Genomic DNA, 22318 nt, shown 5'->3' on the forward strand with positions numbered 1-22318 from the left:
AAGGAAGGCGTTGATGAGCAAGAACTGGAGAGGAGCATATTCAAATATATATTAAGAAATTACGATACGCTTTTATTTTTCACAAGTATAGGAAAAAATGTGTTTATACTCAATGTTTCTCTCCACAGAAATCTTTAAAAGGCAATACATTTTTTGTACACGATTCAAAGATAAATCATAAAAAAAACTAAAAATAGCCAATTAAATAAATAAATTAAATAAAATGGTATATGTCGCATACACATATTTAGCAGATGTTATTACAGGTGTAGTGGCCTTAGGCCTCACTCCCCCCTATCTGAGATATCTACTGCACCCCTCATCCTCCACATACAACACCGGTTCTGCCAGTCACATTCTGATAAAGGTCCCCAAAGGGCTAGCTCAACTGTCCCGCTGGGGACCCACCGATCCTGTAGAGGTTTTAAAGGTCCCCAAAGCACACACATCCCTGGGTTGCTTGTCTTTTCAGTTCGCTGCAGCTAGCGACTGGAATGAGCTGCAACACACTCAAACTGGACAGTTTTACCTCAATCTCTTCATTCAAAGACTCAATCATGGACACTCTTACTGACAGTTGTGGCTGCTTTGCGTGATGTGTTGTTGTCTCTACCTTCTTGCCCTTTGTGCTGCTGTCTGTACCCAATAATGCTTGTTCAATATTTTGTGCTGCTACCATGTTGTGTTGCTACCACGTTGTTGTCATGTTGCTACCATGCTGTGTTGTCATGTGTTGCTGCCTTGCTATGTTGTTGTCTTAGGTCTCTCTTTATGTAGTGTTGTGTTGTCTCTCTTGTCATGATGTGTTTTGTCATACATATATATATATATATATAACTCCAACTCAATCACACTTCTGTGAAATCAAACTGTCCACTTAGGAAGCAACACTGATTGACAATACATTTCACATGCTGTTGTGCAAATGGACTAGACAACAGGTGGAAATTATAGGCAATTAGCAAGACACCCCCAATAAAGGAGTGGTTCTGCAGGTGGTGACCACAGACCACTTCTCAATTCCTATGCTTCCTGGCTGATGTTTTGGTCACTTTTGAATGCTGGTGGTGCTTTCACTCTAGTGGTAGCATGAGACGGAGTCTACAACCCACACAAGTGGCTCAGGTAGTGCAGCTCATCCAGGATGGCACATCAATGCGAGCTGTGGCAAGAAGGTTTGCTGTGTCTGTCAGGGTAGTGTCCAGAGCATGGAGGCGCTACCAGGAGACAGGCCAGTACATCAGGAGACGTGGAGGAGGCCGTAGGAGGGCAACAACCCAGCAGCAGGACCGCTACCTCCGCCTTTGTGCAAGGAGGAGCAGGAGGAGCACTGCCAGAGCCCTGCAAAATGACCTCCAGCAGGCCACAAATGTGCATGTGTCTGCTCAAACGGTCAGAAACAGACTCCATGAGGGTGGTATGAGGGCCCGACGTCCACAGGTGGGGGTTGTGCTTACAGCCCAACACCGTGCAGGACGTTTGGCATTTGCCAGAGAACACCAAGATTGGCAAATTCGCCACTGGCGCCCTGTGCTCTTCACAGATGAAAGCAGGTTCACACTGAGCACATGTGACAGACGTGACAGAGTCTGGAGACGCCGTGGACAACGTTCTGCTGCCTGCAACATCCTCCAGCATGACCGGTTTGGCGGTGGGTCAGTCATGGTGTGGGGTGGCTTTTCTTTAGGGGGCCGCACAGCCCTCCATGTGCTCGCCAGAGGTAGCCTGACTGCCATTAGGTACCGAGATGAGATCCTCAGACCCCTTGTGAGACCATATGCTGGTGCGGTTGGCCCTGGGTTCCTCCTAATGCAAGACAATGCTAGACCTCATGTGGCTGGAGTGTGTCAGCAGTTCCTGCAAGAGGAAGGCATTGATGCTATGGACTGGCCTGTCTATTTCCCAGACCTGAATCCAATTGAGCACATCTGGGACATCATGTCTCGCTCCATCCACCAACGCCACATTGCACCACAGACTGTCCAGGAGTTGGCGGATGCTTTAGTCCAGGTCTGGGAGGAGATCCCTCAGGAGACCATCCGCCACCTCATCAGGAGCATGCCCAGGCGTTGTAGGGAGGTCATACAAGCACGTGGAGGCCACACACACTACTGAGCCTCATTTTGACTTGTTTTAAGGACATTACATCAAAGTTGGATCAGCCTGTAGTGTGGTTTTCCACTTTAATTTTGAGTGTGACTCCAAATCCAGACCTCCATGGGTTGATAAATTGGATTTCCATTGATTATTTTTGTGTGATTTTTGTTGTCAGCACATTCAACTATGTAAAGAAAAAAGTATTTAACAAGATTATTTCATTCATTCAGATCTAGGATGTGTTATTTTAGTGTTCCCTTTATTTTTTTTAGCAGTATGTGTATATATATATATATATATATATATATAATTTTTTTACATCCCAACCTCGTCCCCACAGGAGGCCTTTTGCCTTTTGGTAGGCCTTCAGTGTAAATAAGAATTTGTTTTTAACTGACTTTCCTAGTTAAATGAATTTTAAAAAGTTGTCAAATGCTTGTGTTCCTAGCTCCAACACTGCAGTAATATATAACAATATACAACAATACACACAAATATAAAAAGTCAAAGAATGGAATGAAGAAATATAGAAATATTAGGACGATATTAGCAATGTCTGAGTCCGGGATATATATATATATATGTGTATATATATGTATGTGGGAACTCCTTCAAGACTGTTGGAAAAGCATTCCTCATGAAGCTGGTTGAGAGAATGCCAAGAGTGTGACTGCACCACCCGCATCAAGGCAAAGGGGGGTTACTTTGAAGAATCTAAAATCTAAAATATATTTTGATTTGTTTAACACTTTTTTGGTTACTACATGATTCCATGTGTTATTTCATAGTTTTGATGTCTTTACTAATATCCTACAATGTAGGAAATAGTAAAAATAAAGAAAAACCTTTGAATGAGTAGGTGTGTCCAAACTTTTGACTGGTAATGTATATACAGTGCATTCGAAAAGTATTCAGACCCCTTCAGTTTTTCCAAATTTTGTTCTAAAATGTATTAATTAGTTGTTTTCCCTCATCAATCTACACACAATAGCCCACAATGTCAAAGCAAAAATATATATTTTGACATTTTTGCTCATACAGTGGCTTGCGAAAGTATTCACCCCCCTTGGCATTTTTCCTATTTTGTTGCCTTACAACCTGGAATTAAAATATATTTTTTGGGGGGGTTGTATCATTTGATTTACACAAAATGCAAAATATTATACTGTTCACCCCCCCAAAGTCAGTACTTTGTAGAGCCACCTTTTGCAGGAATTACAGCTGCAAGTTTCTTGGGGTATGTCTCTATAAGCGTGGCACATCTAACCACTGGGATTTTTGCCCATTCTTCAAGGCCAAACTGCTCCAGCTCCTTCAGGTTGGATGGGTTCCGCTGGTGTACAGCAATCTTTAAGTCATACCACAGATTATCAATGGAATTGAGGTCTAGGCTTTGACTAGGCCATTCCAAGACATTTAAGTATGTCCCATTAAACCACTCAAGTGTTGCTTTAGCAGTATGCTTAGGGTCATTGTCCCGCTGGAAGGTGAACCTCCGTCCCAGTCTCAAATCTCTTGAAGACTGAAACAGGTTTCCCTCAAGAATTTCCCTGTATTTAGCGCCACCCATCATTCCTTCAATTCTAACCAGTTTCCCAGTCCCTGCCGATGAAAAACATCCCCACAGCATGATGCTGCCACCACCATGCTTCACTGTGGGGATGGTAATCTTGGGGTTATGAGAGGTGTTGGGTTTGCGCCAGACATAGCGTTTTCCTTGATGGCCAAAAAGCTACATTTTAGTCTCATCTAACCAGAGTACCTTCTTCCATATGTTTGGGGATCCTCCATTTGCCTTTTTGCGAACACCAAACGTGTTTGCTTATTTTTTTCTTTAAGCAATGGCTTTTTTCTGGCTTTTTTTATTTAACTAATTATGTGACTTCTGAAAGTAATTGGTTGCACCAGATCTTATTTAGGGGCTTCATAGCAAAGGGGGTGAATACATATGCACACACCACTTTTCCCTTTATTTTTTTGGAGAATTCTTTGAAACATGTCATTTTTTTTTCATTTCACTTCACCAATTTGGACTATTTTGTGTATGTCCATTACATGAAATCCAAATAAAAATCCATTTAAATTACAGGTTGTAATGCAACAAAATAGGAAAAATGCCAAGGGGTGAATACTTTGCAAGGCACTGTAGGTGTAGAAGGAGGAAGGGGGAGAGAGGTGGAGAGGGAGCAGGGGGGTGGGGGGGGGGGGGGAGTGCGTCCATCGGCCTGGGCCGGTGCTGGAGGAGGGACGATGCTGCAGCAACACTGGACACTGGATGCTGGAGGACAGAGGGAACAAACAGGACCCAGACCCAACTGTTCTTGGGGTTTGGGATGAGTTGGACCGCAGAGTGAAGAAAAAGCAGCCAACAAGTGCTCAGCATATGTGGGAACTCCTTCAAGACTGTTGGATAAGCATTCCTCATGAAGCTGGTTGAGAGATTGCCAAGAGTGTGCAAAGCTGTCATCAAGGCAAGGGGTGGCTACTTTGAAGAATCTCAAATCTCAAATACATTTTGATTTGTTTAACACTTTTTGGGTTACTACATGAGTCCATACGTGTTATTTCTACAATGTAGAAAATAATAAAAATAAAGAAAACAGCAGTAGGTCTCCATTCACCATAGCAGGCCATCCTTACCTTATGTAGGTGTGAAGCCTTGTGAGCAGCTTGTCATCCTGTGATGCCTGTTTGAGTTCCTGCATTGTGACTGTAGCTTCTAGTGGGCCATGTAGCATGTGGACCCAGTTGTCGTCGTCCCCCTCTGTTGCCATGCACACCATTTATGCAGGTGAAATCGTCCTGGACAGCAGGTCAGCCACAACGTTGTGGCATCCTGGGGTGAACTCAAGATCGGAATTGTACTGGTTCAGATGATCTGCCCATCTGAAAAGCCATAGAGGCTTGTGTCCGGAACCATGTGTGACCAGAAGTGCTGTGAGGGCTTGATGGTCTGTGCAGAGTTTTAATGGTCTGCCGTACAAGTACAAGTGCCAGCGCTCGCATGCCCACATGCAAGCCAGGGCCTCCGGCTCTCCCCACAGAGTACTTTTGTTCAGTCGGAGACAAAACCCGTGAGGCAAAAGCCACTGGCCGTTCCATGCCTCCATGCAGTTGAGACAAAACAGATCCAAGGGCGAGTGCCGAGGCATCACAGGTGACAATCGTTTGTGCTGATGTGTCGAAGTGAGCCAGTGCTGGGATCAATGCGAGCTGCACCTTGAGCTCCTGCGTAGCAGTTATTGTAGCGGGTTTGGCCGGGGTAGGCCATCATTGTAAAAAAATAAAGGTAAAAAAAATATTCAACATTTAAATAAATAGCATCCCGACAGTCCTGAGTCCATGTTCATGGTGCGTCTTTTTTCAGAAGCCGTCGAAGAGGAGCGGTTGTCTCAGCGTAGTTTGGAAGAAACTGTAAGTAGTATGTTGCCATGCCAAGGAATGACGTCAGCTGTGCTGCGGACTAAGGCTCAAGCAAGGTGAGAATGGCATCCACATGGGACAGGATGGGGGTGATGCCCTGGCTGGAGAGCCTGTATCCAAGGAACTCAACGTCTGACACCCTGAACACTTTTCAGTGTTGAGTCTTGAAGAGCTGATGAAACACCTGCTGTAAGTCAGATTCATGCTCTGTCTGTGATGCACCATACACCACAATGTCATCCAGATAGATTGACACTCCAGGGATGCCTGCCAGGAGAAGAGTCATAATTTTCTGGAAAACAGCTGGGCGCGAAGCTGAGTCCGAATGGCATGCGTTTGTACCTGAACAGCCCCCTGTGTGTATGAATGCAGTGAGATCTTGGATATCATGTGCCAGGGGAACCTGGAGGTATCCCTGCTTCAGGTCAAGTTTGCTGAATACCGTGGACCCATAAAAGTGGGTTGTGAGCCCCTCAGCGGTTGGTAGCGGGTACTTGTCGGGAATAATCTCTTTGTTCATGGCCCTGCGGTCCATGCAGATCCGAAGATCACCTTTAACCTCTCTGGGGTATGTGGGACGCTAGCGTCCCACCTGCGGGACACACTATTCAACAGCCAGTGAAATAGCAAGGCGGCAAATTCAAAACAACAAAAATCTCATAATTCAAATTTCTCAAACATACAACTATTATATCCCATTTTAAAGATACACTTCTCGTTAATCCAACCACATTGTTCGATTTCAAAAAGGCTTTACGGCGAAAGCTTAACATTAGATTATGTTAGGACAGCACCTAAACAAGAAAAACCACACAGCCATTTTCCAAGCAAGGAGAGGCGTCACAAAAACCAGAAATACAGCTAAAATGAATCACTAACCTTTGATGATCTTCATCAGATGGCACTCATAGGACTTCATGTTACACAATATATGTATGTTTTGCTCGATAAAGTTCATATTTATATCCAAAAACCCTATTTTACATTGGCGTGTACTGTTCAGAAATGTTTTGCCTCCCAAAACTTCCAGTGAATGAGCACATACATTTACAGAAATACTCATCATAAACGTTGATAAAATATTCAACAGTTATTTAAAGAATTATAGATACACTTCTCCTTAATGCAACCGCTGTCAGATTTAAAAAAATCGGAGAAAGCAAATTTGCCATAATCTGAGTACAGCGCTAACAAGCCATACAGATACCCGCCTTTTTGGAGTCAACAGAAATGACAAAAATGACTTTATAAATATTCAGTTACCTTTGATGATCTTCATCAGAATGCACTCCCAGGAATCCCAGTTCGACAATAAATGTTTGTTTTGTACGATAAAGTCCATCATTTATGTCCAAATACCTCCTTTTTGTTCACGCGTTTAGTCCACTACTCCAAATGCAGGAAGCTCGCGCAAAATGTCACGACGAAAAGTCAAAAAAAGTTATATTTACGTTTGTATAAACATGTCAAACGATGTATAGCATCAATCTTTAGGATGTTTTAGTCATAAATCTTCAGTAATATTCCAATCGGACAATTCCAATGTCTTCAAAAAAGAAAAGGAACACAGCTCACTCTCACATGAGCGCACGCCACTGAACTCATCTCATTCTCTCAGTCATCTGACTCCAGGACCTCTTGTTCTCTCCCCAGTCACAGTAGAAGCATGAAACAACGTTCTAAAGACTGTTGACATCTAGTGGAAGCCTTAGGAAGTGCAAAATGAACCCTAAGTCACTGTATACTGTATAGGTAATCACTTGAAAAACTACAAACCTCAGATTTCCACACTTCCTGGTTGGATTTTTCTCAGGTTTTTGCCTGCCATATGAGTTCTGTTATACTCACAGACATCATTCAAACAGTTTTAGAAACTTCAGTGTTTTCTATCCAAATCTACTAATAATATGCATATCCTACCTTCTGAGCCTGAGTAGCAGGCAGTTTACTATGGGCATGCCTTTCATCCGGACATCAAAATACTGCCCCCTACCCTAGAGAAGTTAATTGGGCGCAACGACCAGGTTAGAGACCCAAGGACAAGGAATCAATGGGCTTGATGATGTCATCCTCCAGGAGGTTGTCAAGTCTCTTGTCAATGGGCCTCCTCCGCAATGGCTGGATTACTGGCTTGACCTCTTTGTTGACTGTAGGCCGATGGACAAAACCTCTGAGGTGACCTAACCCCTCAAACAGTTGTGAGTACTCCATAGACACTGGTGTAGGCAAGTGCTCCACATGTGCAACCCTAGGGCATGAAATAAGTCCAGTCCCAGGATGTTAGCGCCATCTGTTGCAATGTAGAACTGTGTGGCCAGTGTGGTTTTGTAACAGACTGGCAGTGAGACAGTCCCAATGATTGCGATCGGTGTGTGGTTGTAGCTTTAGAGGGATACTGCTGGTCTCTGCAGTGGAACATGTGAGAAGAATGATTCTTAAGTGGCTTTGTTCAAAAGTGACACTTTTGCTTCAGTGTCAGATCATCAGTCTCGAACAGTTTCTCCCTCAGTGAAGCACTTTGTTTTTCAATGAACTGATCACCTACAAACTCGTTTTTGAGTGGTCCGAATCTGCATGGTACCACTAGCTCTCTCAAGGAGGAGAGAGCTAGTGTGCTACGGACTCACCCGGCAGTTGAGCTCTTGCCCGAAGAGAAAATTATGCATGATCATACTGCGTGAGCCATTGTAGTGTTCCTCGAGAGCTTGGAACACCGATGTAAACTTGTTATCCACTGGCTGTAGAGTGGAGAAGACACGTTGTCCCTCAGCTCCGAGACAGTGGAGTAGAATCTCCCGTTTTCGTGCGTCGGCAGCTCCATGCAGATTGATAGCTACCATATACAACTGAAAGCATTGAAACCAGGGATTCCATGGAACAGGTGGATCTCCAGGGACAGGGAGAAATGGAGATGGTGGAGGTAAACTAAACTCGGCCATCCTTGTCACCAAATGTTACAAATGCAAGGAAGCTTGTCGTGCAATTAAACTGAACACCTTTACTTCAGATCAACATGTTAACAACTCACACGCGCACAGTTTAGAGGGAACATTGCTTATAGGATACTTCAGATGTGCATATGGCACACACTGTTAGGTACTGGTACTGGTCGGTACCGTTAAGGGTACATGTGTGCATTTTTCATTATGTTGATGATGGTTGAGCACCTAATTTGTCCACTCTCAGTTCTACAGTATTTGTAAAAGCCTGTGACAACCAAGAGCTGCACTGTTAAGAGGGTTTACTGTATATTTGTCATTAACTTAATGGCAGTTGGTCACCAGGAAGAGAATGTTTATTTTTCAATAATTTACTCTCAGCTTGCTGCAAGAAGTTATTGTAAAATTCACAGTAACTTACTGAGGCTGATCTCTGTCACGCTCACTGGCCTGATTGTGTAGCAGGAAGGTCAGTTTACTGCCAACCAAGAGATTGAGGCCAAGTGAGTCCCAAGTGTGTTCACCACAAAGAATGCTTAGTAGTTGTTAACTAATGTTAAGCTATCTTGTAATGAGAAAAGTTCAGTGAAAGTACAATAAGTTACTGGCAGCTAGTTGCAAATAAGTTACTAGCAGTTACTGGCTATTAAGTCACAGTGAATTTTACAATAACTTACTGGTTGCCAATTCGGTTTGATAAAATTCACAGAAACTTCCAGGCAACTAACTTCCATTAAGTTACTGTGAAATGCACATCCCCTTAACAGTCCAGCTCTTTATTGTCACATGCTTTTACAAAGACTGCAATACTGACAATGTTAAAAGAGGTGCTCAACATTTGACAACATAACCATCAACTACTTAAACCGATACAACACTGCCATTGACGGTTGGCATAAATACAAAAAATGTAATAACTTGTTTCATGTACTTTCACTGCCACCAGTAGCCTGTAGTGTACACTAAAATTACAGTAACTATTTAACAGAGTAGCATTTCATGGCATAAAGAAAAACATGGTGGAGAGAGAAAGAACAGGATGATTCTTGACAACCATCACAGCAGTAAAGAACCCTGACACAATGATGACACCATTACTTGTATCAAATACACTGTGTTTATTGTTTTGAATGGTATTAAACCATTAAGTACCATTAAGAAGTAATAAACAGCAGTATCTAATCTACATAGGTGTATCTAATGTACATGTTTGTGTTGGTGCCAATGTTGTGTTTGCTTGCACAGAGTAGTCTAGAGAAGGACATCTGCTGCATTGGAAAGGGTGAGGAGCGATAGCAATGGGTGAGAGAAGGATATGGGCGAGGAAAGGTAGGGAATATGTGAAAGGAGTAAGGTGCATTCAGATAAGTGTATGTTGTTTCACCATGAGGCTTGCCGAAACTATTGGCTTTCATTGGTGTGTACGGTATAAGAACCTCTTAGATCAGTGGTATTCAAACTCTCAGTTGGGACCCAATTTTTCTCCCAATAATATCTCGCGACTCCACCCCAAATCTAATGACAACACCTTAAAATCTGTAAATTTAGATTTTTACATCAACAAAAAAACCTTCAATTAATTACATTTTCATCTCTTATCAAAATGAAGAAACCAATAAATATATTTACTCAATAAAATTGTATTTTTCAAATGATCTTTCTCAAAAACGTTATATTGTATATTGTCCCATACAATAATGTGTATTCTTGATATTTTTGTTACAAACAACAATACAAAAAAACGAATACATGTTGGCGACCCCACTGCAGTTCCCCTGGTCGGGGCCCCGACTTTGAATACCAGTGTCTTAGATTGTATCAGACCAATCAAATGACTGAGTTCCAACTTTCCAAAACCTTATTGGTTATTTCAACGACTCAGAGTCTTCAGAGAAGGGTATGCGGTTCAAAATAGAGTGGACCATTGAAACAATGCCCCCTTAATCTTGATTGTCAGTTTCATGTGGGATTAACAGAGTAGAGTTTGGGGAAAGTAGAGTTAGACGTAGTACAGCAAACTAGTAGGGTGTGAGTAGAGTAGGGGTTCAGATGTTGTAGTCAGTTGTAGTAGGGTGTGAGTAGAGTAGGGGTTCAGATGCTGTAGTCAGTTGTAGTAGGATGTGAGTAGAGTAGGGGTTCAGATGCTGTAGTCAGTTGTAGTAGGATGTGAGTAGAGTAGGGGTTCAGATGCTGTAGTCAGTTGTAGTAGGGTGTGAGTAGAGTAGGGGTTCAGATGCTGTAGTCAGTTGTAGTAGGGTGTGAGTAGAGTAGGGGTTCAGATGCTGTAGTCAGTTGTAGTAGGGTGTGAGTAGAGTAGGGGTTCAGATGTTGTAGTCAGTTGTACAGTGAGGGAAAAAAGTATTTGATCCCCTGCTGATTTTGTACGTTTGCCCACTGACAAAGAAATGATCAGTCTATAATTTTAATGGTAGGTTTATTTGAACAGTGAGAGACAGAATAACAACAACAAAAATCCAGAAAAAAACATGTTATAAATTGATTTGCATTTTAATGAGGGAAATAAGTATTTGACCCCCTCTCAATCAGAAAGATTTCTGGCTCCCAGGTGTCTTTTATACAGGTAACGAGCTGAGATTAGGAGCTTACTCTTAAAGGGAGTGCTCCTAATCTCAATTTGTTACCTGTATAAAAGACACCTGTCCACAGAAGCAATCAATCAGATTCCAAACTCTCCACCATGGCCAAGACCAAAGAGCTCTCAAATTTTTTTGTTGTTAATCTGTCTCTCACTGTTCAAATAAATCTATCATTAAAATTATAGACTGATCATTTCTTTGTCAGTGGGCAAACGTACAAAATCAGCAGGGGATCAAATACTTTTTTCCCTCACTGTAGTAGGGTGTGAGTAGAGTAAGGGTTCAGATGTTGTAGTCAGTTGTAGTAGGTTGTGAGTAGAGTAGGGGTTCAGATGTTGTAGTAGTGTGAGTAGAGTAGGGGTTCAGATGTTGTAGTCAGTTGTAGTAGAGTGTGAGTAGAGTAGGGGATCAGATGTTGTAGTCAGTTGTAGTAGGGTGTGAGTAGAGTAAGGGTTCAGATGTTGTAGTCAGTTGTAGTAGGGTGTGAGTAGAGTAGGGGATCAGATGTTGTAGTCAGTTGTAGTAGGGTGTGAGTAGAGTAGGGGATCAGATGTTGTAGTCAGTTGTAGTAGGGTGTGAGTAGAGTAGGGGATCAGATGTTGTAGTCAGTTGTAGTAGGGTGTGAGTAGAGTAGGGGATCAGATGTTGTAGTCAGTTGTAGTAGGGTGTGAGTAGAGTAGGGGATCAGATGTTGTAGTCAGTTGTAGTAGGGTGTGAGTAGAGTAGGGGATCAGATGGAGTAGAGTCTGAGCTGCTCCTCCACGTCTCCCTCTGACACCTCCCCAAACGTCTCCTGGTTCTCCTTCAGCAGCTGAAAGATGGCTGCCAGCTGCTCCCGTTGCACCCTGGGAAAAACACACAGGTAAACAAAGTCTCCACCCTGCTGCTCTCACCTGGTCAATGATAGAGATAGAGCCCAGAGGGACAGAGGCAGGTTTAAAAAAAATAAACTCTAGTATACACACATGCACAGATGGTTAACGATAAGTGGTTCATGATACAAGTGCAGAACATAGGTCAGCAAAGCTAGATGATGGTACAGCCCAGCCCAACACAGCCAAGTGCAGCATGGAGAAACACAGCCAACACAGAACAGGGAATATGGTGTGAGCAAAATGGCCACCGAACCGATCTCTAAAAACAAAAACATATGACCAGGCAGAGGGTGGTATCATACAATCATCCTACACGCCTTGTCTGGATCAAATCTGAAACAAAATAAAATAATTGCATTGTTTGCTCTAAATCAGCAAACCAGCAAGCCAGATGCAAAATAACTACCAAATAGAGTTTGGTGAGCGGATTGACATTTATTGGGACGAGTCTTGTCCTGGTGGCAGAACTAAGCGATTTCCGCTAGATGGGCCAGCTGCAAAGTCCAAATTGTCTATATTGTAAAAATTCATGACCGTTTTTAAGGTTAGGCATTAGGGTTAGCAGTGTGGCTAAGATTAGTGTTAAGGTTAAGTTTCATATCAGCTTTTATGACTGTGGCTGTGCCAGCTCTAAAATAAATAAAAAAAGCTCTAGTGACCCCGCTGCAGAGCTGCCTCCAGAACAAGACTCATGACAAAAAACGTCAAACTGCATTTGGTGATGCAATGCACCACCTCTTGGTCAAATGGGGAATTGCCATATGAGTTGTATCAAATAGGGGAAGTGTCATCTGGTTTGAGGTGATCCCTCAAATGTTATGTCCCAATCAACACCTTACCCACCCCTGAGAAACACATGATTTATATTTAACACATGGGAACCATGGCAACATCCTCAGGGGAGCTGGGGGGATGGAACAGGAAAGAGGAGGAGGAGGGAGGTAAGGGTTGAGGAGCATGAGGTACGGATGAGAGACATGGGGATATGGGACTGGTCCAGTCCTTGAGGGCAGCAGCATCTGCTGGTCTCTCGAGGAATGCAGTTGAGAGACATCTGGTATAAGCGTGAGGCCAGGGGACTGGATGATAGGTCACTAGATGGCCATGCTTGAAAAGACAAGGGGCTTCAGAACTGAAACTTTTAAATACCTTTGGTTTTTGGTGTCAGTTTAGTTTAAGGTTAAAAATCACATCGGAGGTTAGAGTTTAAGCACATCCATCCGTTCTAGCATGGTCAGGCAATGACAACCCTAATGAATTAGCGCAATTCTTATGTTCATACTTTACCATGTTTTTACTACAGCCCCTGTCTGTCTGCATGTCTGTCTGTCTGTCCGAGGGACTTACAGAGAGGTAAAGTCAGTGGTGAACTCTACCCTGCAGAAATAGAGAGCAGGACACAGATGTTACAGACAGACACCAGGCCTGGGTGGGTCTCTGAATAGGAGGCCTAGGTTTCTGCTGGAGTAAGATGAAGCTGCCCTGGAACACTGATCTACGGTCAGTTTTGTGTTATCTCCCTCAACTTATTGGGGTGTTTCCTTCTTCTTTCTTTCTTTCTTTCTTTCTTTCTTTCTTTCTTTCTTTCTTTCTTTCTTTCTTTCTTTCTTTCTTCTTTCTTTCTTTCTTTCTTTCTTCTTTCTTTCTTTCTTTCTTTCTTTCTTTCTTTCTTTCTTTCTTTCTTTCTTTCCTGTGCCTTGTTTTCGGAGCCCTGGTCCTAAGTCCCCAGTAGTGCCGTGGATAGAAGCAGCTGCCAAGCACAGCCAGCCTCACAGAGACAACACACACTGACACACACTGACGATTGGAGAGGAGGAGAGGGGCTGTAAGGTAGCAGAGGACGCTGGACAGGAGAGGGTTAAACAGTGGGAAAGACAATTTATAATGGCCATGTCCAAAATCTGTCTTGCGTACTACTTAATAAAACTACATACTGTGTACTAATCGTACTACATACTATTTAGGATGTACTGTTTAGTTAAAATGTATGCAGTAAGTAACAAATATTAACATACTAAGCTCGTCCATACTCAGAAAGTGTGATGTAATGCGCAATTGTTCTTGTTCCATGCCATTCATTTGTTTTGGTAGAGTGTGTCCCCTATTCTGATTATCAGTTGTTGTCAAACGCACATGGTTCTGAAAAGACAATTGGATTCTTCAAAAGTGTACAGCAAATTCTACTCGATGAAAAGCTGAAATTAGTATGTCATCCTGGCATTTAAAGCATACTAACTTTTGAAAATGTCACATCCTATAAAACGTTCTATATTCGCATACCCAAAAAGCCTACTATTTAGAACGCAAGTGTGGGTATTCCGGACACGGCCAGTTACTGCTGGTATGCAGTAGCAGTTGAATATGGGGAAAGGGGAGGAGACTAGGAGAGGAAGCCACGTCAGAGTATTGAGATGCACTGACCTCTGTTCCTCCTCCAGCTCCTCTTTGGTCATCATCTTCTCCATCTGGCTGGTCCGCAGCATGCCGGGGACGTATTTCAGGGGCACTTCCACTTCCTCCATATCTGCTGAGAGAAAAGGCTCTCTTGGTGCTGTTTGAATCCCAGTGGTCATTCACCAGCCCAAGTCCTGGAGAGCTACATGCTGTGCATGCTTTTTTTCCAACCAACACTAACACACCTGAGTCTACTGATCAACTGATCACCAAGACCTTGATTAGCTGAAATCAGGGTGTGTTATTGCTAGGCTGAAACAAAAGCTGGCAAATTGTATAAGTCAACAGGACCAAAGTTGGTGGCCATTGCTCTATCCACAGTGATTGAAGCAGTGGCTTACTCACCGTTGCTGTACTCTGGGCTCTCTGTGGCACCCCCTGTCTGTCGGTAGGAGAAAGGGCACAATAACGACCCCCCCTCAGGGAACTGTAGGTGACCAAAGTCTCTACCTGGAATATCTACTGGTGCTGAGGCAGGGTTTGAGGTCGAGTACCGTTGGCCAGACTGTCAGAGAGGAAGAGAGACAGAAAGTGAGAGGAAGAGGTTGAGAAACATTGGACTAAACCAGCAGTTCCCAAACTAGGGGTCGCGACCCCACGTGGGTTCGCCTGACATGAAAATGGGGTCACAAGAGAATTTCCAAAATCTGGAGAAAATAAATAAATAATATATATATATTATTCCCACGGTGAATGGCTAGGCCCACTACGCTATGAAACCACACACTATTGCAGAGACTTTGATTTTACTGGCTGCAATTGATATGGTGAAAACAATGTGTGGGGAGGCAGAGGCACAGAAACTCACATCAATACCTTTGTCAGATAACACTGCAATGAAGAATATGCTATTGCTAGCAATCAAGAGGAAACTCTGACTGAACAACTCAAAAACTCCTAATGCTCTCCAAATGGACGTTAGTTGTGAGGGCCCAGATGCCCATACATTGACTTATGTTCGCTATACATGTCAGGGGATGCTATTCACAAGGACATATTCTTCTGTCTCACGATTCCCGAGCATGAAACGGCACAGGGGATGTTCAGTGTGCTGCGTGGCTGTATTCACGAAAAACAGATTCCATGGGATCGAATGGTGGGCTTTTGCACAGATGGGGCTCCATCTATGGCGGGACGGCGGACAGGCCTCTATACTCTAGTTATGAATGTGTCTCCCTCTGCCATATGGACGCCTTGTATGAGAGCAACTGGCGGCAAAACAGCTGAGCATAGAAGTCGGAGATATACTGCAGCAGGGGCAGCAGGTAGCCTAGTGGTTAGAGCCCTGGGCCAAAACCAAAAGGTTGCTGGATCATATACCCGAGCTGACAAAGTAAAAATCTGTCGTTCTGCCCCTGAACAAGGCTGTTAACCCACTGTTCCCCGGTAGGCTGTAATTATAAATAACAATTTGTTCTTAACTGACTTTCCTCGTTAAATAAAAATAATAACAATTTTAAAAAGTAACGTTAATTGTAAACTACATCAAACCGCATCCACTGCGCAAACGCCTGTTTGCAAAACTGTGTGGAGATATGGGATCAGAACATGACACAGCCTGGTCTCAGACTAGACGTAACACAGTAAATGTAAATCCGGGAGACTCAAATTAGTATGATATACTGAACAAAAATATAAATGCAGTACGTAAAGTGCTGTTCCCATGTTTCACTAGCTGAAATAAATGGTCCCAGAAAAAGTCCATACGCACAAAAATCTTATTTCTCTCAAATTTGGGCACAAATTTGTTTACATTCCTTTTGGTGAGCATTTAGCCTTTGTCAAGATAATCCATCCACCTGACAGGTGTGGCATATCAAGAAGCTGATTAAACAGCATGATCATTACATAGGTGCACCTGGTGCTGGGGTGCTGGGGACAATAAAAGGCCACTCTAAAATGTGCACACAGATGTCTCAAGTTTTGAGGGAACTTGCAATTGACATGCTGACTGCAGGAATGTCCACCAGACTTGCTGTCAGAGAATTTAATGTTAATTTCTCTACCATAAGCCAACTCCAACGTTGTTTTAGAGAATTTGGCAGTAGGTCCAACCGGCCTACTGTGTGTAACCATGTGTAACCATGCCAGCCCAGGACCTCCACATCCGGCTTCTTCACCTGCAGGATTGTCTGAGACCAGCCACCCGGACAACTGATGAAACTGTGGGTTTGCACAACCGAATAATTTCTGCATAGAAACCGCCTCAGGGAAGCTCATCTGCATGCTTGTCGTCCTCACCATGGTCTTGACCTGACTGTAGTTCGCCATTGTAACCGACTTCAGTGGGAAAATGCTCACCTTCGATGGCCACTGGCACGCTGGAAAAGTGTGCTCTTCATGGATGAATCCCGGTTTCAACTGTACCGGGCAGATGGCAGACCATGTGTATGGCATCGTGTGGGTGAGAGGTTTGCTGATGTCAACGTCTCTTGAGTAAGGCAGCTCCAAAATGCAGGTGTTTCTGCCTAGCTCTGTTATGGAGGTGCAGCCAGCGAAAGCACAGCACGTAGGTGTTAATTTTGTCAAGTTGCGCCGTGATTGCCTCAGTGTTCTGTCATTTGTGGGGACACTACGTCACCACAGAATCTACATGGAGAGCTAGACAGTTCAAGCCTACTTGAGTGCTATCATAGATTTACATTAAGTGCCCGTCCAAGAAGGCTCAAGGTCATTGGCCACAGATAAAATTGCACCGACTGGGGAAATACATTTTTGAATGGTCATCCAACTCAGAATTAAGTCGGGTACTCTGGCCTCTTTTTTTATTTATTTTTATTTCACCTTTATTTAACCAGGTAAGCTAGTTGAGAACAAGTTCTCATTTACAACTGCGACCTGGCCAAGATAAAGCAAAACAGTGCGACAGAAACAACAACACAGAGTTACACATGGAATAAACAAGCGTACATTCAATAACACAATAGAAAAAAAAGAAAGTCTATATACAGTGTGTGCAAATGGCAAGAGGAGGTAAGGCAATAAATAGGCCACAGTAGCAGAGTAATTACAATTTAGCAGATTAACACTGGAGTGATAGATGAGCAGATGATGATGAGCAGATGAAGGTGTGTAAGTAGTGATACTGGTGTGCAAAAGAGCAGCAAAGTAAATAAAACAATATTGGGATGAGGTAGGTAGATTGGGTGGGCTATTTACAGATGGACTATGTACAGCTGCAGCGATCGGTTAGCTGCTCAGATAGCTGATGTTTAAAGTTAGTGAGGGAAATGTAAGTCTCCAGCTTCAGCGATTTTTGCAATTCGTTCCAGTCACTGGCAGCAGAGAACTGGAATCAAAGGAGGCCAAAGGAAGTGTTGGCTTTGGGGATGACCAGTGAGATATACCTGCTGGAGCGCGTGCTACGGGTGGGTGTTGTTATCGTGACCAGTGAGCTGAGATAAGGCGGAGCTTTACCTAGCATTGACTTATAGATGACCTGGAGCCAATGGGTCTGGCGACGAATATGTAGCGAGGGCCAGCCGACTAGAGCATACAGGTCGCAGTGGTGGGTGGTATAAGGGGTTTTGGTAACAAAATGGATGGCACTGTGATAGACTACATCCAATTTGCTAAGTAGAGTATTGGAAGCTATTTTGTAGATGACATCGCCGAAGTCGAGGATCGGTAGGATAGTCAGTTTTACTAGGGTAAGTTTGGCGGTGTGAGTGAAGGAGGCTTTGTTGCGAAATAGAAAGCCGATTCTAGATTTGACTTTGGATTGGAGATGTTTGATCTGAGTCTGGAAGGAGAGTTTACAGTCTAACCAGACACCTAGGTATTTGTAGCTGTCCACGTATTCTAGGTCAGAACCGTCCAGAGTAGTGATGCTAGTCGGGTGGGCGGGTGCGGGCAGCAAACGGTTGAAAAGCACGCATTTGGTTTTACTAGCGTTTAAGAGCAGTTGGAGGCCACGGAAAGAGTGTTGTATGGCATTGAAGCTTGTTTGGAGGTTAGTTAACACAGTGACCAAAGAAGGGCCAGATGTATACAGAATGGTGTCGTCTGCATAGAGGTGGATCACGGAATCACACGCAGCAAGAGCGACATCGTTGATAAATTACAGAGAAAAGAGTCGGCCCGAGAATTGAACCCTGTGGTACCCCCATAGAGACTGCCAGAGGTCCGGACAACAGGCCGTCCGATTTGACACACTGAACTCTGTCTGCAAAGTAGTTGGTGAACCAGGCGAGGCAGTCATTTGAGAAACCAAGGCTACTGAGTCTGCCGATAAGAATGCGGTGATTGACAGAGTCGAAAGCCTTGGCCAGGTCGATGAAGACGGCTGCACAGTACTGTCTTTTATCGATGGCGGTTATGATATCATTTAGTACCTTGAGCGTGGCTAAGGGGCACCCATGATCAGGTCGGAAAACGGATTGCACAGCGGAGAAGGTACGGTGGGATTCGAAATGGTCAGTGATCTGTTTATTAACTTGGCTTTCGAAGACTAGAAAGGCAGGGCAGGATAGATATAGGTCTATAACAGTTTGGGTCTAGAGTGTCACCCCCTTTGAAGAGGGGGATGACCGCGGCAGCTTTCCAATCTTTAGGGATCTCGGACGATACGAAAGAGAGGTTGAACAGACTGGTAATAGGGGTTGCAACAATGGCAGCGGATAGTTTTAGAAAGAGAGGGTCCAGATTGTCTAGCCCAGCTGATTTGTACGGGTCCAGGTTTTGCAGCTCTTTCAGAACATCTGCTATCTGGATTTGGGTGAAGGAGAAGCTGGGGAGGCTCGGGCAAGTAGCTGCGGGGGGTACGGAGCTGTAGGCCGGGGTTGGGGTAGCCAGCCATAGAAAAATGTTTACTGAAATGTTCAATTATCATGGATTTATTGGTGCTGACCGTGTTACCTAGCCTCAGTGCAGTGGGCAGCTGGGAGGAGGTGCTCTTGTTCTCCATGGACTTTACAGTGTCCCAACATTGTTTGGAGTTAGAGCTACAGGATGCAAATTTCTGTTTGAAAAAGCTAGCCTTTGCTTTCCTGACTGACTGTGTGTATTGGTTCCTTTCTAGAGCTCCAACCTGAACATCCGTGGTGGAAAAGTACCCAATTGACTAAAAGTAAAGATACAGTACTTTAATAGCAAAAAAAGAAACGTCCCTTTTTCAGGACCCTGTCTTTCAAAGATAATTCGTAAAAATCCAAATAACTTCACAGATCTTCATTGTAAAGGGTTTAAACACTGTTTCCCATGCTTGTTCAATGAACCATAAACAATTAATGAACATGTACCTGAACGGTCATTAAGACACTAACAGCTTTCAGACGGTAGGCAATTAAAGTCACAAAACTTAGGACACTAAGAGGCTTTCTACTGACTGAAAAACACCAAAAGAAAGATGCCCAGGGTCCCTGCTCAACTGCGTGAATGTGCCTTAGGCATGCTGCAAGGAGGCATGAGGACTGCAGATGTGGCCAGGGCAAAAAATGCAATGTCCGTACTGTGAGACACCTACGACAGAGCTACAGGGAGACAGGACGGACAACTGATCGTCCTCACAGTGGCAGACCACGTGTAACAACACCTGCACAGGATCGGTACATCTGAACATCACACTTGAGGGACAGGTACAGGATGGCAACAACAACTGCCCGAGTTACACTAGGAATGCACAATCCCTCCATCAATGCTCAGACTGTCCGCAATAGGCTGAGAGAGGCTGGACTGAGGGCTTGTAGGCCTGTTGTAAGGCAGGTCCTCACCAGACATCACCGGCAACAACGTCACCTATGGGCACAAACCCACCGTCGCTGGACCAGACAGGACTGGCAAAAAGTGCTCTTCACTGACGAGTCGCGGTTTTGTCTCACCAGAGGTGATGGTCGGATTCGCGTTTATCGTCGAAGGAATGAACGTCACACCGAGGCCTGTACTCTGGAGCTGGATCGATTTTAAGATGGAGGGTCCGTCATGGTTTAGGGCGATGTATCACAGCATCAGCGGACTGAGCTCGTTGTCATTGCAGGCAATCTCACCGCTGTGCGTTACAGGGAAGACATCCTCCTCCCTCATGTGGTACCCTTCCTGCAGGCTCATCCTGACATGACCCTCCAGCATGACAATGTCACCAGCCATAATGCTCGTTCTGTGTGTGATTTCCTAAAAGACAGGAATGTCAGTGTTCTGCCATGGCCAGTGAAAAGCCCGGATCTCAATCCCATTGAGCACGTCTGGGACCTGTTGGATTGGAGAGTGAGGGCTAGGACCATTCCCCCCAGAAATGTCCAGGAACTTACAGGTGCCTTGGTGGAAGAGTGGGGTAACATCTCACAGCAAGAACTGGCAAATCTGGTGCAGTCCATGAGGAGGAGATGCACTACAGTACTTAATGCAGCTGGTGGCCACACCAGATACTGACTGTTACTTTTGATATTGACCCCCCTTTTTTTTCACGGACACATCATTCCATTTATGTTAGTCAGATGTCTGTGGAACTTGTTCAGTTTATGTCTCAGTTGTTGAATCTTGTTATGTTCATACAAATATTTACACATGTTAAGTTTGCTGAAAATAAACGCAGTTTACAGTGAGAGGACGTTTCTTTTTTTGCTGAGTTTATATGCAGTCCTGTGTGAAAGCAGATTTTCGATGGTCGACACTAAAAATAGGAGGACCCCAACTGCTACTATGTTTATTTCTCAGCTGCTCCGTTATAAAACCAGAGAAGCCTACCAGGCTTAAAAACGAAATGTGGGAAAGTGGCCTCCATTCGCTATCGGAGTGTTTATTTTTATTTATTTATTTCACCTTTATTTAACCAGGTAGGCCAGTTGAGAACAAGTTCTCATTTACAACTGTGACCTGGCCAAGATAAAGCAAAGCGGTGTGATAAAATCAAACAACACAGAGTTACACATAAACAAATGTACAGTCACAACACAATGATGTATCTTTTTTCCCCTGCCCTTGTTCCTGCCCATTTGATAATGTCCCATTCTAAATCAAAACACATTTTACATATTAGTAAAGACAATATTAAATTGATAATAGTCTCATGGGTGAAAATATGATCACTTGATGAAAGAACACAATGTGCAGCCTTAGCTACACAGGAAGGCCAAAAAGATCAACTGCCCGAACCACTGCCTGTTCACCGTGCTCCCATCCAGAAGGCAAGGTCAGTACAGGTGCATCAAAGCTAGGACCGAGAGACTGAAAAACAGCTTCAATCTCAAGGCCATCAGACTGTTAAACAGCCATCACTAACATAGAGAGGCTGCTGCCAACATACAGAATCAAATCTCTGGCCACTTTAATAAATGGACTTAATAAAGGTATCACTAGTCACTTTAAATAACGCCACTTTAATAATGTTTACATATCCTACATTACTCATCTCATATGTATATACTGTACTCTATACCATCTACTGCATCTTACCTATGCCGCACAGCCATCCCTCATCCATATATTTATATGTACATATTTTTATTCATCCCTTTACATTTATGTGTATAAGGTAGTTGTTGTGAATTTGTTAGATTACTTTGTTAGATTACTTGTTAGATATTACTGCATTGTCGGAACTAGAAGCACAAGCATTTCGCTACACTCGCATTAACATCTGCTAACCATGTGTATGTGACCAATATAATTTGATTTGATTTAGCCAAGGAACAGAGAGCAAGCTTTTTTTGCAACTTTTTCAAATAGTCAATAGGCTATAATGGCATCTTTGCAGCCCATATATGTTTATATTTTTAAGACATTCTAAGGTTTGTATAATTCAAATTTGCCAAATAACTCTTCATCTTGTGTATAGGACCTGTTTCAAATGATCTCTTTTACGCTCAACAGAGCCACTTCATTTGCATACTTTTTTATTCTCCGGAATAAAATAAAATATCCTTTTTATTTTATTCAGATAAGTTCAATTATATTATTCTTACTATAAACATTGGCTATTTCAGCCACACACCTGTTG

At 43.5% G+C, this 22318-nt stretch overlaps 1 protein-coding gene across 2 annotated transcripts in view; it reads right to left on the minus strand.

Annotated features, from left to right (window-relative positions):
- Positions 1–9557: 9557 nt before the first annotated feature.
- Positions 9558–22318, minus strand: part of mxra7 (matrix-remodelling associated 7) — a 30226-nt gene continuing 17465 nt past the window's right edge. The window contains exons 2-5 of one of the 2 annotated variants that reach the window (XR_006770906.2): positions 14731–14890; positions 14353–14455; positions 13219–13308; positions 9558–11901 (exon numbers count right to left, since the gene is read on the minus strand). Coding sequence is in view for 1 of the 2 variants with exons in the window: in XM_045723280.2 (XP_045579236.1) it covers positions 11787–11901; positions 14353–14455; positions 14731–14890 (378 nt within the window). In the remaining variant the exon portion in view is untranslated. The remainder of the gene's footprint in view (positions 11902–13218; positions 13309–14352; positions 14456–14730; positions 14891–22318) is intronic. The other variant, XM_045723280.2, reaches the window with a different exon arrangement.

This window comes from Salmo salar, chromosome 01 (genome assembly GCF_965601325.2).
Source record: "Salmo salar chromosome 01, fSalSal1, whole genome shotgun sequence".
Taxonomy (NCBI): domain Eukaryota; kingdom Metazoa; phylum Chordata; class Actinopteri; order Salmoniformes; family Salmonidae; genus Salmo; species Salmo salar.